General features: G+C 35.4%; 1 protein-coding gene across 1 annotated transcript in view; it reads right to left on the bottom strand.

The window, feature by feature from the left end:
- LOC131530618 (NACHT, LRR and PYD domains-containing protein 3-like) overlaps positions 1-17,329 on the bottom strand; it is a 79,119-nt gene extending 61,790 nt beyond the window's left edge. Inside the window, 4 exon segments of the mRNA XM_058760981.1 lie at positions 14,853-14,957; positions 15,298-15,402; positions 15,694-15,817; positions 16,836-17,329. Coding sequence (XP_058616964.1) covers positions 14,853-14,957; positions 15,298-15,402; positions 15,694-15,817; positions 16,836-16,905 — 404 coding nt within the window. The 5' untranslated portion in view covers positions 16,906-17,329.
- Between the last annotated feature and the right edge of the window lie 1,762 nt (positions 17,330-19,091).

Genomic DNA, 19,091 nt, shown 5'->3' with positions numbered 1-19,091 from the left:
ATCCCTCTTATTTTGGTAAAATAATTAAAGGGGTCATATGATGTGATTTCATGTTTTCCTTTGTCTTTGGAGTGTTACAAGCTGTTTGTGCATATATAAGATCTGTAAAGTTGCAAAAAATAAAGTCTCAAACCCGAAGAGATATTCTTTATGAAAGTTTAGACTTTTCCACGCCCTCCTAAAACAGCTCATTCCAACACGCCCCCACATGTCTACGTCATGGTGTGGGAAGATTTGCATAACACCACCCAAACGTATATGCAATGAAAGAAGACGTAACTATTATTCTCGCTGTAATATTGTTGTTGCCGCCGCCATGTCGTGGAGACGCTGTGTGTTTCATTGTGAAAGCGAAAGTACTTTGTTTGGCCTTCCAATTGAGTACACAACTAAAAATAAGTGGTTAAGTTATATTTACAACACTGTTCCAGAAAAGTACAAAGCAAATATTCGAGTGTGTGTTTTTTTAACCTTGTAGCAACTCGTAATGTAATAACTGCACATAATGTAAAAATTGCACATAATGTAATTAGTATTGCATTATTAGTGTAATAAAATGTTCATAATGTAATAATTTTCTCAAAACTTAATAAAATCTTGAGCTCATAATGTAATAATATATATTTTTAATGTAATAACAATCTTTCACATAATGTAATAGTTTATTGTATGAGAAATTTATTACATCACAGTTCATAAGGTAATACCAGCACATAATTTAAATGAATGCTTACAATATTATAATTATCTTTCAATATAATAAATTTGACCAGAAAGCATAATAGTTTTAAGTAAAATCAGCTATTACATTAGGCTAAAATTAGGCTTATTAGGCTACATTGCGAACTTTTATTGTGAAGAAATATTAATTTAACTTGTGCTCTGTGCTGCCGTTGCCTGTGGCAGATAATGCAATCTACTACATTAGACTTTGGAAACTTTTATTAGTTTTTTTCCAAATTTGTTCATAAAAATGAACCTGCCTTCAATGCCTTAATTTTGATCAAACAATTAAAATATATTTATGTGTAACCACTGTCAATGTCATCATACCACGGACATTACCTGAGAAGTTAAAGTAAATATGTCAGCAAACTGCGCTCTTTCAAGGGAGTGCATTTAATGCATGGCCAAAGTAAGAGCATAATCTACTGTAAGTGTTTAAAACATGCAAAGTAGGATTGCCAACTGCTCCCATATTTAAGTAAAATTCTGTATTAAATCCAAACGGAAAGCATCGCGTCACGCCCAGTTTAGGAAGCTAAACTCAAAAACAAAGGGAACTCTCAAAATAAATAAATAAAAACAAAATAAAAAAACAAGAGCACCCTTAGTTAAAACTGTAATAATAACATATTTGGCAAACTCTTCTGTGCATATTTGCATTTGCGCTTTGGAGAGCATCAGATGTTTCTGTTTACAACGTTTGCAGCGTTGAGCAGTATAGCCAATCACAGACATATCCATTGAACCAGTGAACTGAGATGAGTGACAGGCTCAGTGCATCTGAAATTATAAAGGGAGCACTCTTTGCACGCATTCTAGGCTATCAGTAATGCATTCAGAATTTTAATAAAAGGTTGTTTTTTTTCCCCCATGATGCTAAGAGGAACAATATCCCCTCACTAAAGTTTAGCTATTCTATATAAATGCTAAAAATGAATTTCAGACATGAACATATTTGCTTAGTCTTTTCATGTACAAATTAATTCTAAAAAGAAATATATATCTCCTTTTAGAATTAATTTGTTTGTGTATACACACACAATTTATTTCTAAATGGAAATATATATTTCTTTTTAGAAGTAATTTGTACATGAAAAGATTAAGCAAAGCAAATATGTTCACGTCTAAGATGCATTTTGACATTTATCTCTATATCTCTATCTCACACACACACACACACACACACACAATATGTATATATATTATACACATAGGCTAAATACTGTTCCTTATACTGAGCTGCTTAAACTTTATTTCCCCACCAATGTCAAAATCAATCCTATGCCCTTGCTTCACATAACACAAAAAGAAACTTGTCTTTGGCTTATTCTTCACTATAATACTATTACATGTAGCTGTTTATTATAATTATATTTAACAAGTCTTCTTATTATACCTACATCGATTATACTCATTTATAATTCATATTCATATTTTTAGGTGTTTTTTCTCCTTTCTCTGATGTGTTCTAACAACATCAGAATTCTGGAACCCAGAATATTTTGATACTTGAATAAAAACAATGAGAGCCGTGAGAGCATCCGTACTGTAGTTGGTACTGTGCTCTACCCTTTGGTTTAGCAATGTAAAAGGGCATGGAAATCGACCAATGGATGATGAAATGTACAGCCTATTACAATTATGAAATTTGACAATATTTTTGGTGAGTTTATAATGTAATACATTTATCATAATGTAATAATTGTTATTACATTATGAGCTCAAGATTGTATTACATTTTGAGAAAATTATTACATTATGAACAATTTATTACAATAATAATGTAATACTTATTACATTATGTGCAGTTATTGCATTATGAGTTGCTACAAACCTCGAACCGCGTAAACACATTGCATTACACCAAATACACAAATTAATATTCTTTTTAGCAACATCATATGACCCCTTTAACATTTTGCAATTACCCTTTAACATTTTTTTTAGTGTTTAGTTGTGTTTCTGCATGTTATTGCATGAAGAACGCATCCACTAAAGGAGTTAATTCAGAGCCGCGCAGACGCGTTCATGTGCATTTTGTGCAGATAGCCTATAAGTGGTAATATTAACGTTATGTTATATAAATAACTAAGCGTATTCTATGTGAGATAAATTAGTTAAATCCCATTGATTAAAAACCTGCTGCTTCATTCTACTGGTCCTCTTCAGCGCGCGCAGCTCAAAACAGAAATGCAGAACGTTATAACTACGATCATATATATAACGTTATAATGAGAGCACTATTGTAAAAAAAAAAATTTGTGAATTCTTAAGGGTTTCGCTGAAGTTTAATGTTAACTATCTTTTAATCAAAACATAAAACATTATTTACCCCGTCTGTATCTGCGAGGCGTCCGTTACACATTTCCCCTGTGTATTTATGACTGTGGAATATCTGACTTGAGTCTTGTTAATGTATTTTTCCCCGCCCCCGAATATATGATTCGACTATCAGTCGACTATCGGCATGATTCGAAAATTCCGATTCGACTATGAAAATCCTTAGTCGGGGACACCCCTAGTAACGAAGTAATAATACTTCATTACTAGGGGTGGCACGGTACATGTATTCGTACCGAACCATCACAGTACGGACATCTCAGTTCGGTGCACGAGGCCTTACGAAGAATACAGGCAATTCACCCCCAATCCAGAAGGTGGCACCCGCAGTAATGCAGCGCTGTTTGATAACCGCCAGCAGAAGAACAGCGAATGCCATGAGTTGCGCACTTGAAAACAAAGCCCACTAGACAGTGACCATGTGCTGATTCTGAACGCGTCTCTCACATAGACTGACAAGGGTGCATACTTTAAAGGCTTGCGCACTCAACTGTTTGCGAAATGGAACTTTGTGCTCGAGTATCCTACCTTTCTCATTTGGCACAAATCCAAATATTCCATAATATTAAGCTAAACTATTATTTATATATATATATAAATATATATATATATATTTATATGTAAATTATAGGCTTTGTACTTCAGTCGCGTTTCCAACACAGAGGCGCGCGCGCTGATGTTTGGCTCACTGTATTTTATTTTGATAAAGTACCAACTGCGCTGTCAAGTTAGCAATGCTGGAACTGATGTGTATTTTGTGTGTGTGTGTATGTATGTGTGTGTGTGTGTGTGTGTGTGCGCGTGCGCTCCGGCGCGATCACTTCAACTGTTTCCTTATACCAACAGAATCAACTTTAAACACTTATTGTCTTATTAATAATCACTGTATAAAGGTCTGCTTTTATTTGTGTACACTCACAATGAAAACAAAACAGATTTATATATATATATATATATATATATATATAACATGTAATAATATTTAGTATTTTCACATCTAGATGGAAAAAATTGTAATTTGCATTACTGTCTGTTCAAAATAAATGAAAAAAACCAAGCGTAGCAGATTTCTTTTTTTTCCCCTGTTGTACCGAAATCGTATCGAACCGTGACCCCCGAACCGAGGTACGTACCGAACCGTGACATCTGTATTCACCCCTATTCATTCTTTGGGAGTATCTTACTTGAGTTTTTATATTTCTGCCAACTTTCACATTTACTCCACTACATTTGCTAATTAAAATGTATACTTTTACTCCAATACATTTCCCCAAAGCATGTTCGTTACTTACTACAAAATGTCAGAAGAACACAGAGAAAGCAGTATTGACGAATCAGTGGTCTGGCGCTAGCAAGATAGACTCCTAAAAAAAAAAAAAAACAAGTGCTTGCTCAACTGCGGATGATTTAATTTTCCACTCAGGTCGAGGACTCGAGGTTGGGGTGTGAGGTATACAGTATATCTTCTGTGATAATATGGTAAGTTGATGTAACGATGTGAGATCTGACATTTTCAAGTATATAGCAAAAACACACACAGAGAGTGCACGCAAACACTACGTGATTTAATATATTAAAACACATTTAGAATCATTAAAATTCAAGGCATTTTTGATTGTAGGTGGCCAAAATTATTCTGTGTGTCTTTATATTTACATCATTTATTCTACTCTATTTAACCCTTAATCACTCCTCAAGTAGACTTTACACTTAAGTTCTTCGGGATCATATAGGCCCCAAACTTTTACAGAGCGATTGCATAAGGAAATATAAATTTGTTATGTGATAAACTATAAATCCTTTTTGTTTTTGTTTTTTTACTTCTCAACTATGCATTTATGCTGTGGTTTTGTGGATATTTATTTTTATTATTATTTTTTTTTACCTATTTACTGCACAATTACTCAACTACGCCATAAATTGGCTTAGGAAAAATTAATTTTTTATGAAAAAAAAAATCACTGAAATTATGACCTAAATTAAATATAAAAGGTTTCTGGATATTGGCCCATGTGTTAGGGATAAAATACTGCCATCTGCAGGTTAGAGAAAAAACTTTATAAATTCCAGTTAAAGAAAGCAAGTGCAATGACCACATATATCCAGCAGAGGTCCATAGGGACTCATTAATCTTCAGTTCATTTTTCTTGATGTTTCAACTTCTCCTCACAACTTATATTTTGTGAATATATATTTTAAATTTCTAAAATACATTAAAAATCTGTTTTTGTATTTATTTTTGTTGTTGTCTGATATATTTTGAATTGTTTGCTTTTGCAAATTATGTTACATAAATTTGCAGAAATGTCTTTCTCTCTCTCTCTCTCTCTGTGTGTGTGTGTGTGTGTGTGTGTGTGTGTGTTATGTCTAACCCTTCACATTGTTATGCATTTATGTTCTGTGCATTTTATATGCCAAAATCTAAAAAATGCCCTGGTCACACCTGTGTGTGTGTGTGTGTGTGTGTGTGTGTGCACGCATGCTTGTTCCATGTTGCATTTGTGCTCTAGTCCTTCATTTATGAGTGGAAATTTTCAGATTTATGCCAAATTTGTTGATTTTATATGCCAATTTCTATAAAAATGCACTATTACAGTCACACACGTGTGTGTGTGTGTGTGTGTGTGTGTGTGTGCGCGCCGGGTGTGTCTCACTCGTCCTTAAAAGTGAAGCTGCGGGCTCTTAGATCGCCCCCTGGTGTTTGGCTGCAGTACAGGTCATAAACCCCGCCCTCTCCATGTAAACGAATGGGACTTCAGTCAAAATAAAAAATTAAATTACACTTCTAATACAATATTCCGAAATATGGTTTTGGTCATTTAAGGTAGTTGTTATCACGCTGATATATGTTCAATTGTTCGTTTTTGTGATACGTTTGATTTTAGCTATTAATTTGATGCTATAAAAACGGGGCGTGTCGTTATGGTTGATTGGGTCTGCGGGAGTTTGATTCCGCGGCTCCACCTCACGACTCTACTGCGCAGACTCGGGCTCCAAATGACGTCATTTACTCAAGATGGCAGCGGCCATACTGAGATGTATTCGCTTCACTTTTCTATAGTGGAAGGAAGCGGAGACGCGTCGTCCATCTTTTTTACAGTCTATGGTGTGCGCATGAGATAGAATGTTCCTTCCAATTTGCATTTGTGCTCTAGATCCAGGCCTTTATAAAAATTGTAAAACATTTCAGATTTATACTGGGTTTACTACTTTTTTTGTGACAAATGAAACAAAATAATAATAATAATAATAATTTTTTCACTTTTCCCATTCATTTTCAATGTGGGGTCAATCTGATCCCAAGGACCTTAAACGGTAATTAAAAAAAAAAAATTATTTATTTTTTTACACACCTTTAGAACAACCAAATCAAGCCCAGATTTTTGTGCATGTTTAGATAGATTATTTAAGAAAAGTCACAGAGTCTCATGCCCCTGAGATGAAGGGAACACTTTTAAAAAAATAAAGGAAAATTCCATTGGGGTCAGATAGACCCCCAAGGAGTGATTAAGGGTTAATATAGTTAATCTATATCACACAAAGCGTTTCATTTTTCTTCAGATATTAGCATGATAAAACTAATACTGAGTTTATACAGGTTTAATAAAGTTAGCATTAAGTGACTGCCACCTATGGTGGTTTTAATTTCACATTTCAACTATTTTTTCATTTTTTAAATAATATCAGTTTTTCATCGTTTTAGGTTTAAAACAATTTATGCATTTGTAACTGCAAGGTTAAATACATCCATGTCTCCTCTGAGCTACATCTAAATGCCACTTCAGATGCAGATTCCAGAAATGTTTTCTTATGTTACAATGAAAGAGGCTAAGTACCAGATAAAGTGCTTCTTATGCTTAACCAAAGATACAAAACGGAAGTTAAAACTGAACACAATCTTACTGCTCAAACTGCGTATAAACATTATTAAAAGGGGTCCTATTATTTTTTACAAAGTCTTGATTTTGTTTTGGGGGTGCACTAGAACATGCTCTCATGCTTGGTGGTTTGAAAATCGCATTATTTTTCACATTATTACAATACCTCTCTCCCCAGCCTGGCACAAATGGCTCGATTAGTTCCGGGTTTGATGAAGGCCCGCCTTCCGAAAAACGAACTGTGTTGTGATTGGTTAGCTGTCCCAGGGCGAACAGCTTAGATGGCGTTTCAGTACTGCTCCGCCCCTTGCCAAAACAGAAAGTTCAATTTTGCCATATCAATTGTTCGTTTTTTTGTTTATTTGTTTTTTTTGGCTGAATTGCGTTTTAGATAGGATGTCAACAACAGCTTAAATATAACTGCATTTACTATGTACAGATAAGTGCAACCTTAATATGTATTATGTTTATTGTTCTTTAATTCTAACATTATAACATGAATTGCAGTGAAACTGTTATACAGTTGAATTTATTTATACCATAGTCCCACAGTATTTGTGGCGGCATATATATATATATATATATATATATATATATATATATATATATATATATATATATATATATATATGCAAATTAATTCTCTGTCAGCAGGAGGCGCTGTTGGAGTGGTAGAGATCGACAAACACTGCTTTATCAGACATTACATGCAAGATGAAATGAAAATGACATCCAAAATTTTCTTAAGACAGTTGGTTTCCTTCAGAAATACAGTGATATAAAAACACCAGCCCCAGGTTTCGATTTTGAAACGTGCAGTGCTCAACCAAGCGTTCTCCCCACCGCCAATCATTCGAATTTCCATAGGCGGGATTTATTTTAATAATATTCTAATTGGCCGCTTTGTGATATCACAAATACAGGAAAACAACTTTGTAGTCCAAACAAGCCGTTCGTTGTAGTTCTTGAAAAGGGATTTTTTTTAAAAAGAAAGAAATATCTCCCTTTGGAGTGGACTTTGAGATTTGTAACTTTGTAGATTTTTTTATGCCCAAACATACACACTACATACTGACTAAAATTCAAAAAGTGAAAAAGCATAATAGGACCCCTTTAATATTTACTTGCTCCTTTTCCATTTTGCATTTACTTGTACTTTTACTTTCAATACTTAAGTACGTTTAATATTAAAAAATTATATTCATACTTAAGAACAATAAATGTCACATACTTTAAAACTTTTACTGAAGTAATATTCTAACCGGTGACTTCAACTTCTACAAAAGTAATTTTCTGCTGAGATATCTGTTCTTTTACTCAAGTATGGCTTTCAGGTACTTCATCTACCACTGCCTGTGAGGCATGTTGATCGACTGCTTTAAAAAGTATGAGTCTAAACTCATAACAAACTGAGTTCCTCTGTTGAAAATAATGATAATTGAATGCAATAGCCATATAGAGTTGTGCTCATAAGTTTACATATCCCTTGCAGAATATCCAAATGTTAATAATTTTAACAAAATAAGAGAGCTCATTAAAATTGTATGTTATTTTTTATTTAGTACTGTCCTGAATAAGCTATTTCACATAACAGATGTTTATATATACTCCACAAGAAAAAATAATAACTGAATTTATAAAAAATTACCCCATTCAAAAGTTTGCATACCCTTAATACATACATCTTAATACTGTGTCGTTTCTTGGATGATCCATGTCTGTTTTTCTGTTTTGTGATAGTTGTACATGAGTCCTGCGTTGGTCCTGAGCAGTTCCAACTGCCTGCTGTTCTTCAGAAAAATCCCCCAGCTCCTGCACATTCTTTGGTTTTCCAGCATCTTCTGCATTTTTTAACCTTTTCCAAAAGTGACTGTATGATTTTGAGTTCCATCTTTTCACAATGAGGACAAAAGAAGGACTCATATGCAACTATTACAGAATGTTCAAACGCTCACTGATGATCCAGAAGGAAAAAACATCTCTCTTTCTCTCTCAAAATGCGCAAACGGCTTCATATCAAATCGTGTCTGCACTATAAGCGAGCTGCACACTGCACAGTTGACACAGGAATTGACACTTGCACAATCGAGGCAGTGTCGCATCATCACTAAAGTTTATAAATTGCATTTCTTTTTAATTCTTGCCAGTGTTTAAGCCAGCCTGGAGACCGGGCGCTCATGCACACTCGCAGCGCACACACATAACACCAGGTTCACATTACTCTGTTTGCAGTGCGAATGCGGTGCGTATTTTTTCCGCGCTCATGTTAACGGAATAAAGAGTTCACACCGCACACGGTTGCGGTCCGTCAGTGCGTTCCAGGAGCGGTATGTCTGCAGCAGTGCAGAGATCGTTTCCGCACCAAGCTTGACACAAAAATGTAGTAATTACACCATAAATGCATAATTAAAGTATCCTGTGTTTCACAGTCAACACATAGGCTATGGCTTTTTGGCTAGAAATGCAAAAGAGAGGCCAGTAGTGCTGACTGTTTCTGTCTGTGGTACGTTTTAATAGAATGTTTGTGATAATGTAAGAAATGTAGTTTAAATGTTTTGCCACTTGCTTAAGCAACTTAAAATATAAATCTAGAAGTAAATGTAAAAGTAAAAAGCATTGAATGTGTTTCTGATATTTATTGCTTTTAAACACGTCTATTAAAAGATTGTATTACTGTACTGAGTAAAAAAAAAAATTACAATGCTGAAAAAGCATTTTAAGTAACAATGTTTGGATTTGAAATCAGAATAATGGATAAATGTTGTGTTTGTAGTAAACAGCCACGGATCAGGAGCAGACTCCTGTGTGAAAGCACAGTCAGTGATGCTTCTACACTGCTTACGTACTGCATTACGGACTGCATAAGCACTGCAAATGGAGTATGTGTGAACCTGGTGTAAAAGGCTGCCTCACATACAGCTCATGAAATCAGGCTTGTGCTGTGTGTAAGCTATCGTGCAACAATTGCACGATTGTCAAAACAAAAATGCAGTGCATGATCAAACATTTAGGTGAGATAAATATATATTTTTGAAAAATGTCTAAAAAATGCCCTCCTGTTATTAACAGTGATTTACTGCCACTTGCTGGCGGTTTTAATTTCACATTGAAAGTTTCTTTTATTATTTAAATAATTTCAAATAACAGTATTCAACGTTTTATGTTTAATATATCAAAACATTATTTATGCATTTGTAATTGCAGGTATAATGCATTCATGTCATGCACTAACAGTACATCTAAATGCCACTTCAGACGCAGCTTCCGTTTCTTCTGCATTGCAAAGATTAATTTTACTGATACTGATTTAATTTGCTTGGTAACAGCCCAAATGTCTTATTATTCTAATTTACAGAATAAATGTAAGAATTTGACTCAAAGTATAATGCACACTTTTAGAAAAATGGCTTTATAAAGGTTAGTGTGAACTGACCACCACATAGAATAAAAAACTATAGGAGTCAGCTTTCCATGGTAGTCCTTAAGATACCAGCACAATAACACACTCAGCAAAATATCGTGTAATTATCGTTATTGATAAATTCCCATAAAATATTGAGATATTTTTTGTCAATATCGCACACCCCTAATATATATATATATATATATATATATATTAGGGGTGTCAACGTTAACGTGTTAACGCATGCGATTATTCTTAAAAATTTTAACGCGTTAATATTTTTTTAGCGCAAATTAATCGGTTGATAAGGTTTGACCCCAACTCCTTCCCATCGCAGCACAGAAGGTCATCTATCATTGTGTGATGAGGATACAGCGAAACAGTGTTGCCAGGGCAGCGGCACAATTGGGCTATTTTGAAAATACAGTCGCGGGAAAAATTACAGAGCCGTGGGTTGCGGTTTTTTGGGCTACTTTTACAGTGGGTACGGAAAGTATTCAGACCCCCTTAAATTTTTCACTCTTTGTTATATTGCAGCCATTTGCTAAAATCATTTAAGTTCATTTTTTTTCCTCATTAATGTACACACAGCACCCCATATTGACAGAAAAAGACAGAATTGTTGACATTTTTGCAGATTTATTAAAAAAGAAATAAAACCTAAGTATTCAGACCCTTTGCTCAGTATTTAGTAGAAGCATCCTTTTGATCTAATACAGCCATGAGTCTTTTTGGGAAAGACAAGTTTTTCACAACTGGATTTGGGGATCCTCTGCCATTCCTCCTTGCAGATCCTCTCCAGTTCTGTCAGGTTGGATGGTAAACGTTGGTGGACAGCCATTTTTAGGTCTCTCCAGAGATGCTCAATTGGGTTTAAGTCAGGGCTCTGGCTGGGCCATTCAAGAACAGTCACGGAGTTGTTGTGAAGCCACTCCTTCGTTATTTTAGCTGTGTGCTTAGGGTCATTGTCTTGTTGGAAGGTAAACCTTCGGCCCAGTCTGAGGTCCTGAGCACTCTGGAGAAGGTTTTCATCCAGGTTATCCCTGTACTTGGCCGCATTCATCTTTCCCTCGATTGCAACCAGTCGTCCTGTCCCTGCAGCTGAAAAACACCCCCACAGCATGATGCTGCCACCACCATGCTTCACTGTTGGGACTGTATTAGACAGGTGATGAGCAGTGCCTGGTTTTCTCCACACATACCGCTTAGAATTAAGGCCAAAAAGTTCTATCTTGGTCTCATCAGACAAGAGAATCTTATTTCTCACCATCTTAAACTCCATGCGGGCTTTCATGTGTCTTGCACTGAGGAGAGGCTTCCGTCGGGCCACTCTGCCATAAAGCCCCGACTGGTGGAGGGCTGCAGTGATGGTTGACTTTCTACAACTTTCTCCCATCTCCTGACTGCATCTCTGGAGCTCAGCCACAGTGATCTTTGGGTTCTTCTTTACCTCTCTCACCAAGGCTCTTCTCCCCCGATAGCTCAGTTTGGCCGGACGGCCAGCTCTAGGAAGGGTTCTGGTCATCCCAAACGTCTTCCATTTAAGGATTATGGAGGCCACTGTGCTCTTAGGAACCTTAAGTGCAGCAGAATTTTTTTTGTAACCTTGGCCAGATCTGTGCCTTGCCACAATTCTGTCTCTGAGCTCTTCAGGCAGTTCCTTTGACCTCATGATTCTCATTTGCTCTGACATGCACTGTGAGCTGTAAGGTCTTATATAGACAGGTGTGTGGCAAGGTTATTTTCGTAAACGAAAACTGAAACTAAGACTAAAACTATTGGTCAAAAATCATTTTCGTAAACTGAAATTAAATTTAAATTTCTAAATAAATGAAAAACTAAAACTAAACGAAACTAATAACAGTAACTGAAAAACTAACGAAAATAAAATAATAATTAGCAAAAATAAATAATCGTGTTCCTTATTTAATAAGCTCTCATTCTGTGCCAGAAAATCGGACCTGTGGTTGTTTAGGGAAATAGATGCGCTTCATGCACGTGAGCTACGTAAGCGGCTATTCACAGAGAATGCGTTTTTGCATTTAAAAAAACAAGACGCGGGTTATGAAATGGGAAATAATAATAATGCACACCTTACAGCGCACGGACGTTTAAAAGCATGCTTGACGTGCGAGAACAACATGAGAGTAACAGACAGAATTAAACGTTTTGGATGAGCTGACTTTAGTGAATAGTCATTTTGTCACGCTTTGCGATTACTATGATAATGTCCGCCTCGAGTCCATGACACGAGCACCGCCTTGACTGTATAAAACACACCCAAAATGAGAGAAAGCGATAGCCGCGCTGTGTTTTCACCGCTGGCCGTGTTGTGCAAATTAATGCATTGAAAACACAGATGGACAAAAATAAAGTTTACAGAGTTTCAATGACGATTGCAAAGAACAAGCCTGCGTCCCAATGTGCACACTGTCCATGCTAAATTCTATGTGATATTAGTCATTTTTAATACTATTTAGGGCAGATAGGGTGGATAGTATGCACATTGGGACGCAGGGCATGTTTCCTCAAATCCAGCACTGGAGGGCCATTGATCTGCAGAATTTAGCTCCAACCCTGATTGTTGTTTGTAAACTACTGGCATATTAAACAAGATTACATCTTTAATATGAATGAATATGAACATGAATATTAATTAATAAATTGTATACATATAAGGTTTTTGTTGAATTGTAAATAATTATTTTATTTTCATTATTAAGAGGTTTGCACAAGAGTTAACTGTAAACTGCAAACATTCAACTTTGCTAAAATTAAATGTCTTGGTTTGGTCTACACTAGAAGTGATCCATTAACTCTGTTAAACTATAATTACTAAAACTAAAACTGAAACTAAAATATATAAAAACTAAATAGAAATGTGTTCACAAAATAAAAACTAAACTACAACTAACAAAACCATTAATGAAACTAATTAAAACTAAACTGAAATTATAGGAAATTTGAAAATGATATTAAAATAAAAACTAATTAAAAAATTCAAAACTATAATATCCTTGGTGTGTGGCTTTCCTAATCAAGTCCAATCAGTATAATCAAACACAACTGGACTCAAATGAAGGTGTAGAACCATCTCAAGGATGATCAGAAGAAATGGACAGCACCTGAGTTAAATATATGAGTGTCACAGCAAAGGGTCTGAATACTTAGGACCATGTGATATTTCAGTTTTTCTTATTTAATAAATCTGCAAAAATGTCAACAATTCTGTGTTTTTCTGTCAATATGGGGTGCTGTGTGTACATTAATGAGGAAAAAAATGAACTTAAATGATTTTAGCAAATGGCTGCAATATAACAAAGAGTGAAAAATTTAAGGGGGTCTGAATACTTTCCGTACCCACTGTATAATGTGCCACGGCCATCCAAAGTGTATATAGACAAATACAAATTAAAATAGATCCTTTTACTAATGTGTATTATACTTGGAATGTGTACCTGGCAACTTAAGAACGCAGAGGCGGATGTAACATCACAAACAACGCGGGTTTCAGCAGAGCATACATGTTAAGGCTTTTACACAGCAGAAATAAACATGACAACAGCCACTATAGATTATATAAGATAATACACACACGATTACGATAGGATATGGTTTGTTTGTGATACATCTGAAATGCTAATTTGTGCAGCGATATAAAAGGCTATAAATAGGATATTTTAACAACAGTAAATGACCAAATTCCACATGTGATCGCAAAAGGAAGTTATTACAAACACTCGATGGTGGTTTGAAGTGAGTTCTGAGTAAAAGTGTACTATTAATCTCATAAATTGTCTTATGTAGCGTGATGCTAATATTAGCTCTAATGCAGCTGCAGAACAGGTCCAATTCTTCTTCATAATGCATTTTGTCACAATACCTCATTTAAGGTCGCAAGAAAATGTTTTGTTGTATTTATTTAGAAATACTTTTGCTAATAGTTGTGTAAATGTATACTGGGATTGAAGCGATGTGGCTTGGTAAACGTTTTATTGCCAGTATAAAGGCTGATAATGGTTGAATAACAACAAAAGAATAATGATAAAAGAATAATAAGGATTATGTCTCATACCTGGCGAAAATGTGAAAGGTTCTGTTTCCTTAAACTAGTTTGTCATGCATTTCTTTATTTCAACACATTTACAGGTAAATCCTAGTATTTTAAATTTGTGATTAATCATGATTAATCACAGTCCCTGACTGTGATTAACGCGATTAAATTTTTTAATCGATTGACAGCACTAATATATATATATATATATATATATATATATATATATATATACACACATACAGACACATAACATTGAAAAGAACAGCATTTATTCAAAATAGAAATCACTACTGTTTAAAAGTTTATGGTCAGTACATTTTTTTCTTTCTTTTGTGAAAGAAATTAATACTTCTATTCAGCAAAAATGTGTTACATTAAAAAAAAAGTAATAAATACTATTTAATTAAATTTTTTGAGAGTGACCATCGATATGAAATACAAGAACTACCTTTTGTTAGATGATGTTTCTTTATCACTGAAGTCTGGAACAGCACCTTTTGATCGGTCACTCTTCACAGACACAGAGCTGGACACATGTGCGCTTGATCTTACACTAATGACACAAAGAACAGAGAGCAAAAAACAACAACACTCTACTACAGGAAATATGTCCAGTCTCAATTGAAAAGCTTTAATTTTGCAAGTGATTATTTCTGTAGATAGATGGACATATTCATGTTTGGTTGCAAGATTTATTTTCCATGGAGAATTTATACTACCTATGGCTGCCTGTGTAACTGTATTACTGGAAAGAAGCTCCAGACTGAGTTCAATGAAGAAGGAAGTTGTGTGATTGATTGTTTTACTTAGTTAATTTCTATCACAAATATCCTAGTGGAGAAATTAGCTAATGCTATGCTGTAACCTCAAAAAAAAAAAAAAAAAACGAATACCTTTCAGTAGCTGATGGTTTCTTCTCACTGAAATCCGGTACACCACCTTTTGAATGGTCACTCTTCACAGACACAGAGCTGGACACATGTGTGCCTGATCTTACACTGATGACACAAAGAACAAAGAGGGGAAAAATGCTTTACAGCGCTAAATGTGCAACCAGAAACCAAAATGTAATACATTTTAATTGTGGAGTTGTGCAGGACTTTATATTAAATATCAAATCAGTTTAAAGCTACTTGAACCTCTTACAATTTAAAAACATCTACAGTAAGTTGTAATTTGTTTTGCAAAGCATTTGACACGGCAACGGTCAAAGAAAACACGCCTTGTTGAAAAGATTTTGTTCTTTACTGGACAATCCTGAAACTTCTCCTGAAATCCTGAAAAGTCACCTCTGTTTCTGTGAAAGAGTCTTCTCAGACGGAGAGTGCGTTCCTCTCTCCTCTGACATCCTGCAGCTGAACAGATCAACACTGGGATCTGTGTTACTGAAGACAATCAGATGTTCATCATGACCTGGACATGACAATGTGCCACTGAGATGAATATCGTGATATTGATCACCAAATTACAAAAGTTGTGTAAAAACCAGCAATATAAAAAGAAAATAAGCTACAAATATATTTCCAAATACTGTTACTAAATTGTATCAATCACTTCAGATCACTCCTCACAACACAGGCCTCTACATTACTATGCAGAGATTAAACACAGTTCTAAAACATTGAGAAGAAGAAAAATAGCACTATCTTTAATACATTAAGCCATGTGTGGTTGTCTACGGGAGGTTTAAAAGCGCTTAATGAGAGACTTTGCGCATTGCGTTCATATTCTGCTGTTCTGTCGCCACGGATTTGCGGGTCTTGTCTTTTTCCTACAGATGACTTGCAGGACGCTGTATGTTATATTACTAAATTAGTTTTAATCGTTTAACCACCACAGCGTCTCGTCTCCATTGGCAACACGCACAGTTTGTGCGGATTGCAAGTGACGTCGCAGGAGAGTGCAAGCGGCGATTGCAAGTGACATTGTTATTTAGTTTATTTTTCCTTGTCTTCACCACCTGGCTACTTGTGTAAAATGTTGAGAGATTAAATAACTAAATAAATAAAAATGACTAAATAAAATAAAAAAAGACTGCAAGTGACACTTCCGGAAGTGCAGGTCTGAGAATGCAAGTCTGAAAATGCAAGTGCATGTCTGCAGCCAGACCCTATTGGAGAAAGTGTTTATTATCCTTTTGCATTTTTTTCCTATTTAATACGGTAAAGCTGCTTTGACACAATCTGTTTGGTTAAAATCGCTAACTTGACTTGAACCGGAGGAACTGTTTGTCCACATAATATTTTCGATTTCGCATTATCACAAAAATAATTTCGTCCTTAAAATAAAATAAAACAATAAAACATGACTAATTTTTACTAACTTGATGTCTTGAAACGGCTTAAGTAATTTCTGGCTAGTTTGTCGTGTTACTTCCTCAACAGTTATGTCACATTTAAATCACGCTAATCGTGGAAGTATTAAAACTTACTTGCAGCATGGAACAGAATCCACAGAGCAGAGCACTTTGATTTGTGATCGCTGTTAAACACTGCGAACATTGATCATTGTTTGTCACGTGATTCTATCTTTGAGAAAACATAGTGAGGGGCGCTTTCGAAGCACTGCTTCGTGAAGCTCCGAAACTTTTGAGAATAATCAATTGTTTCGAAACAGTGGTTCGGAGCGCGTATCAAACTGCCAAAATCACGTAATTTCAGTAAAAAGGCTTTCATAACTGTTTCGAAACGTCTATGGTTCGCCGCTGGGGGCGATCTCTGTGAACCAGTGAATCATTGTGAGAACGCCCACAAACATATGCGTTGATGCCGTGGGGATAAACAAACCTTTCGAATTAATGTACGGAGACCTGGGGTGTATTCCAGAAAGCATGGTTAACTTACCGTCAGATAAACCCTGAACTTTCGGTTGATTAACCCCAAACCTTGCTTAATCGAGGTATGCGGTTCCAAAAACACGTCCGGGAGTGAGCTCCTTGTTAAGCCTCAACAAAAGTTGTGTCCCAAAGCTGAGTGCGCGCCCTTCTTTTTTTTTTTTTTCTCTGTCAACTCAGGCTTGATCCGGAGTTAATTTTTTCTTTTTTTATTGCAAAAATTGTAGAAATATACAAGAACAGGGAAACAAGACATGAAAGTATTCCTACAAAGAACAAACATAAAAATAAAGACAAAAAAACGAATATTCTGGATTTGCGCACATCAAACTATGGAATTATCTATACAGAAAAGTGCAAAAATAAAATTACAGCATTTTAGAAAAGCTGTCATTGTATTTGTATATGCACTAAGCAAGCAAGTTAATAGACACATTTTTGCTGAAATCCATTGTGCTGTTGTTGTTAACAGGCACGGTTTATTTGCTCTGCCTTAGGGTTGCAAGTGTCCTGGGACAGGTGAGGGGGTGAGTGGAAGCTGGTGAAGCTACTCAGGGAGGACATCCAATTCCAGAGAGAGAGAGACAGAGGAGATAATAGCACAGGAGAGCAGGGAGAGAATGGAGAGACAATAAATTATTTATTAGCCATTCTCTCAAGAAGAGAAAACAGTGGAAAAAATGGGTACATAAATATCTTTCTTTTTATGTCACATTGTCAATGAAACAACCTAATTTCTGCAGTTTATTTTTGTGATGCAAGTTAAAAACGAAATGGTAAGTTGTATATGTTATTCATTTTTGTAATGTAATTTATTTGTAAATGACCTGAGTAGTTTCTGTACATTCTGTATTTTTTGTTATGCATATTCACGTGTAAATAAAAGGGAAGTAATTATGTACATTTTTTTTTTTAAATGCAGCTTACAAAACCTTTGTCACCTTAAACACATTAAAACAAATTGTTCTATAGTGAAAGTACTTTTTACAACTATTTACAACATAGCTTTAACATCAGAAAAACAACATCAGTTTGGATGTTGGACAATGCGGTGGACAGTGGAACGAGGCATGTCAAACACTCTGGAGACCACTCTGTATGACGGCCAGTCAGAAGAGAAACACCAGGGTCCGGATTGTGGCACCCCATCTGTGTCATCGTTCACTTCTCTGAAGATCCAGCAGCACTGTCAGCACCTCCCTGCTCAGCCCAAAACCATTAAAAACCTGTCCAGCGCTGACACATTCAGCTTTATCCTGCAGTACAGGGGTCTGGTCTGATTTAGTGAAAGAAGGAAAAGAGAAATTGTTTAGAGCTATGGCAAAGTAATTAGTAGAAGAAATATTGAGGTACTTTAGTAAACTACTTGTAGTAGTACCACATTGTGGAAAAACTAGTCATATTTAAAACCTTAGTTGAAGGGATAGTTCATCCAAAAATGAAAATTCCAAACCTGGAACAACTTGAGGGGGAGTGATTACAGAATTTTTCATTTTTGGGTATCTATCCTCTAATTAAAAGTGTTATCTTACATACTCTATATACTCAAGGTATTGAGAGTAAAAGTAAAGGTATTTACAGTATTGTTCTGAAAAAGAATTCGTCAGGATGGTTTTGCATTAATATTACTGCTGCACTACTGTGTATGTTGCATTTTACTTCTGAATATGTTCAAAATTGTTAAATTGCCTACTAGTTGCCTACTGTTGGGTAGTTTAATCTACAACAATGCATCATGTTGTAAAATACCATATTTTTGTAGTGTTGCTGTCCTGTGAGAAGAAAAAAAGACGAAGAAAACTTAGTATTTCACATTTGTACGGAAATTCTTAATGAATGTACTTTCTTACAGTC

This window comes from Onychostoma macrolepis, chromosome 22 (assembly GCF_012432095.1).
Source record: "Onychostoma macrolepis isolate SWU-2019 chromosome 22, ASM1243209v1, whole genome shotgun sequence".
Classification (NCBI taxonomy): Eukaryota; Metazoa; Chordata; class Actinopteri; order Cypriniformes; family Cyprinidae; genus Onychostoma; species Onychostoma macrolepis.
The sequence above is the reverse complement of the archived record's forward strand: the minus strand, read 5'-3'. Positions and strand labels throughout refer to the sequence as shown.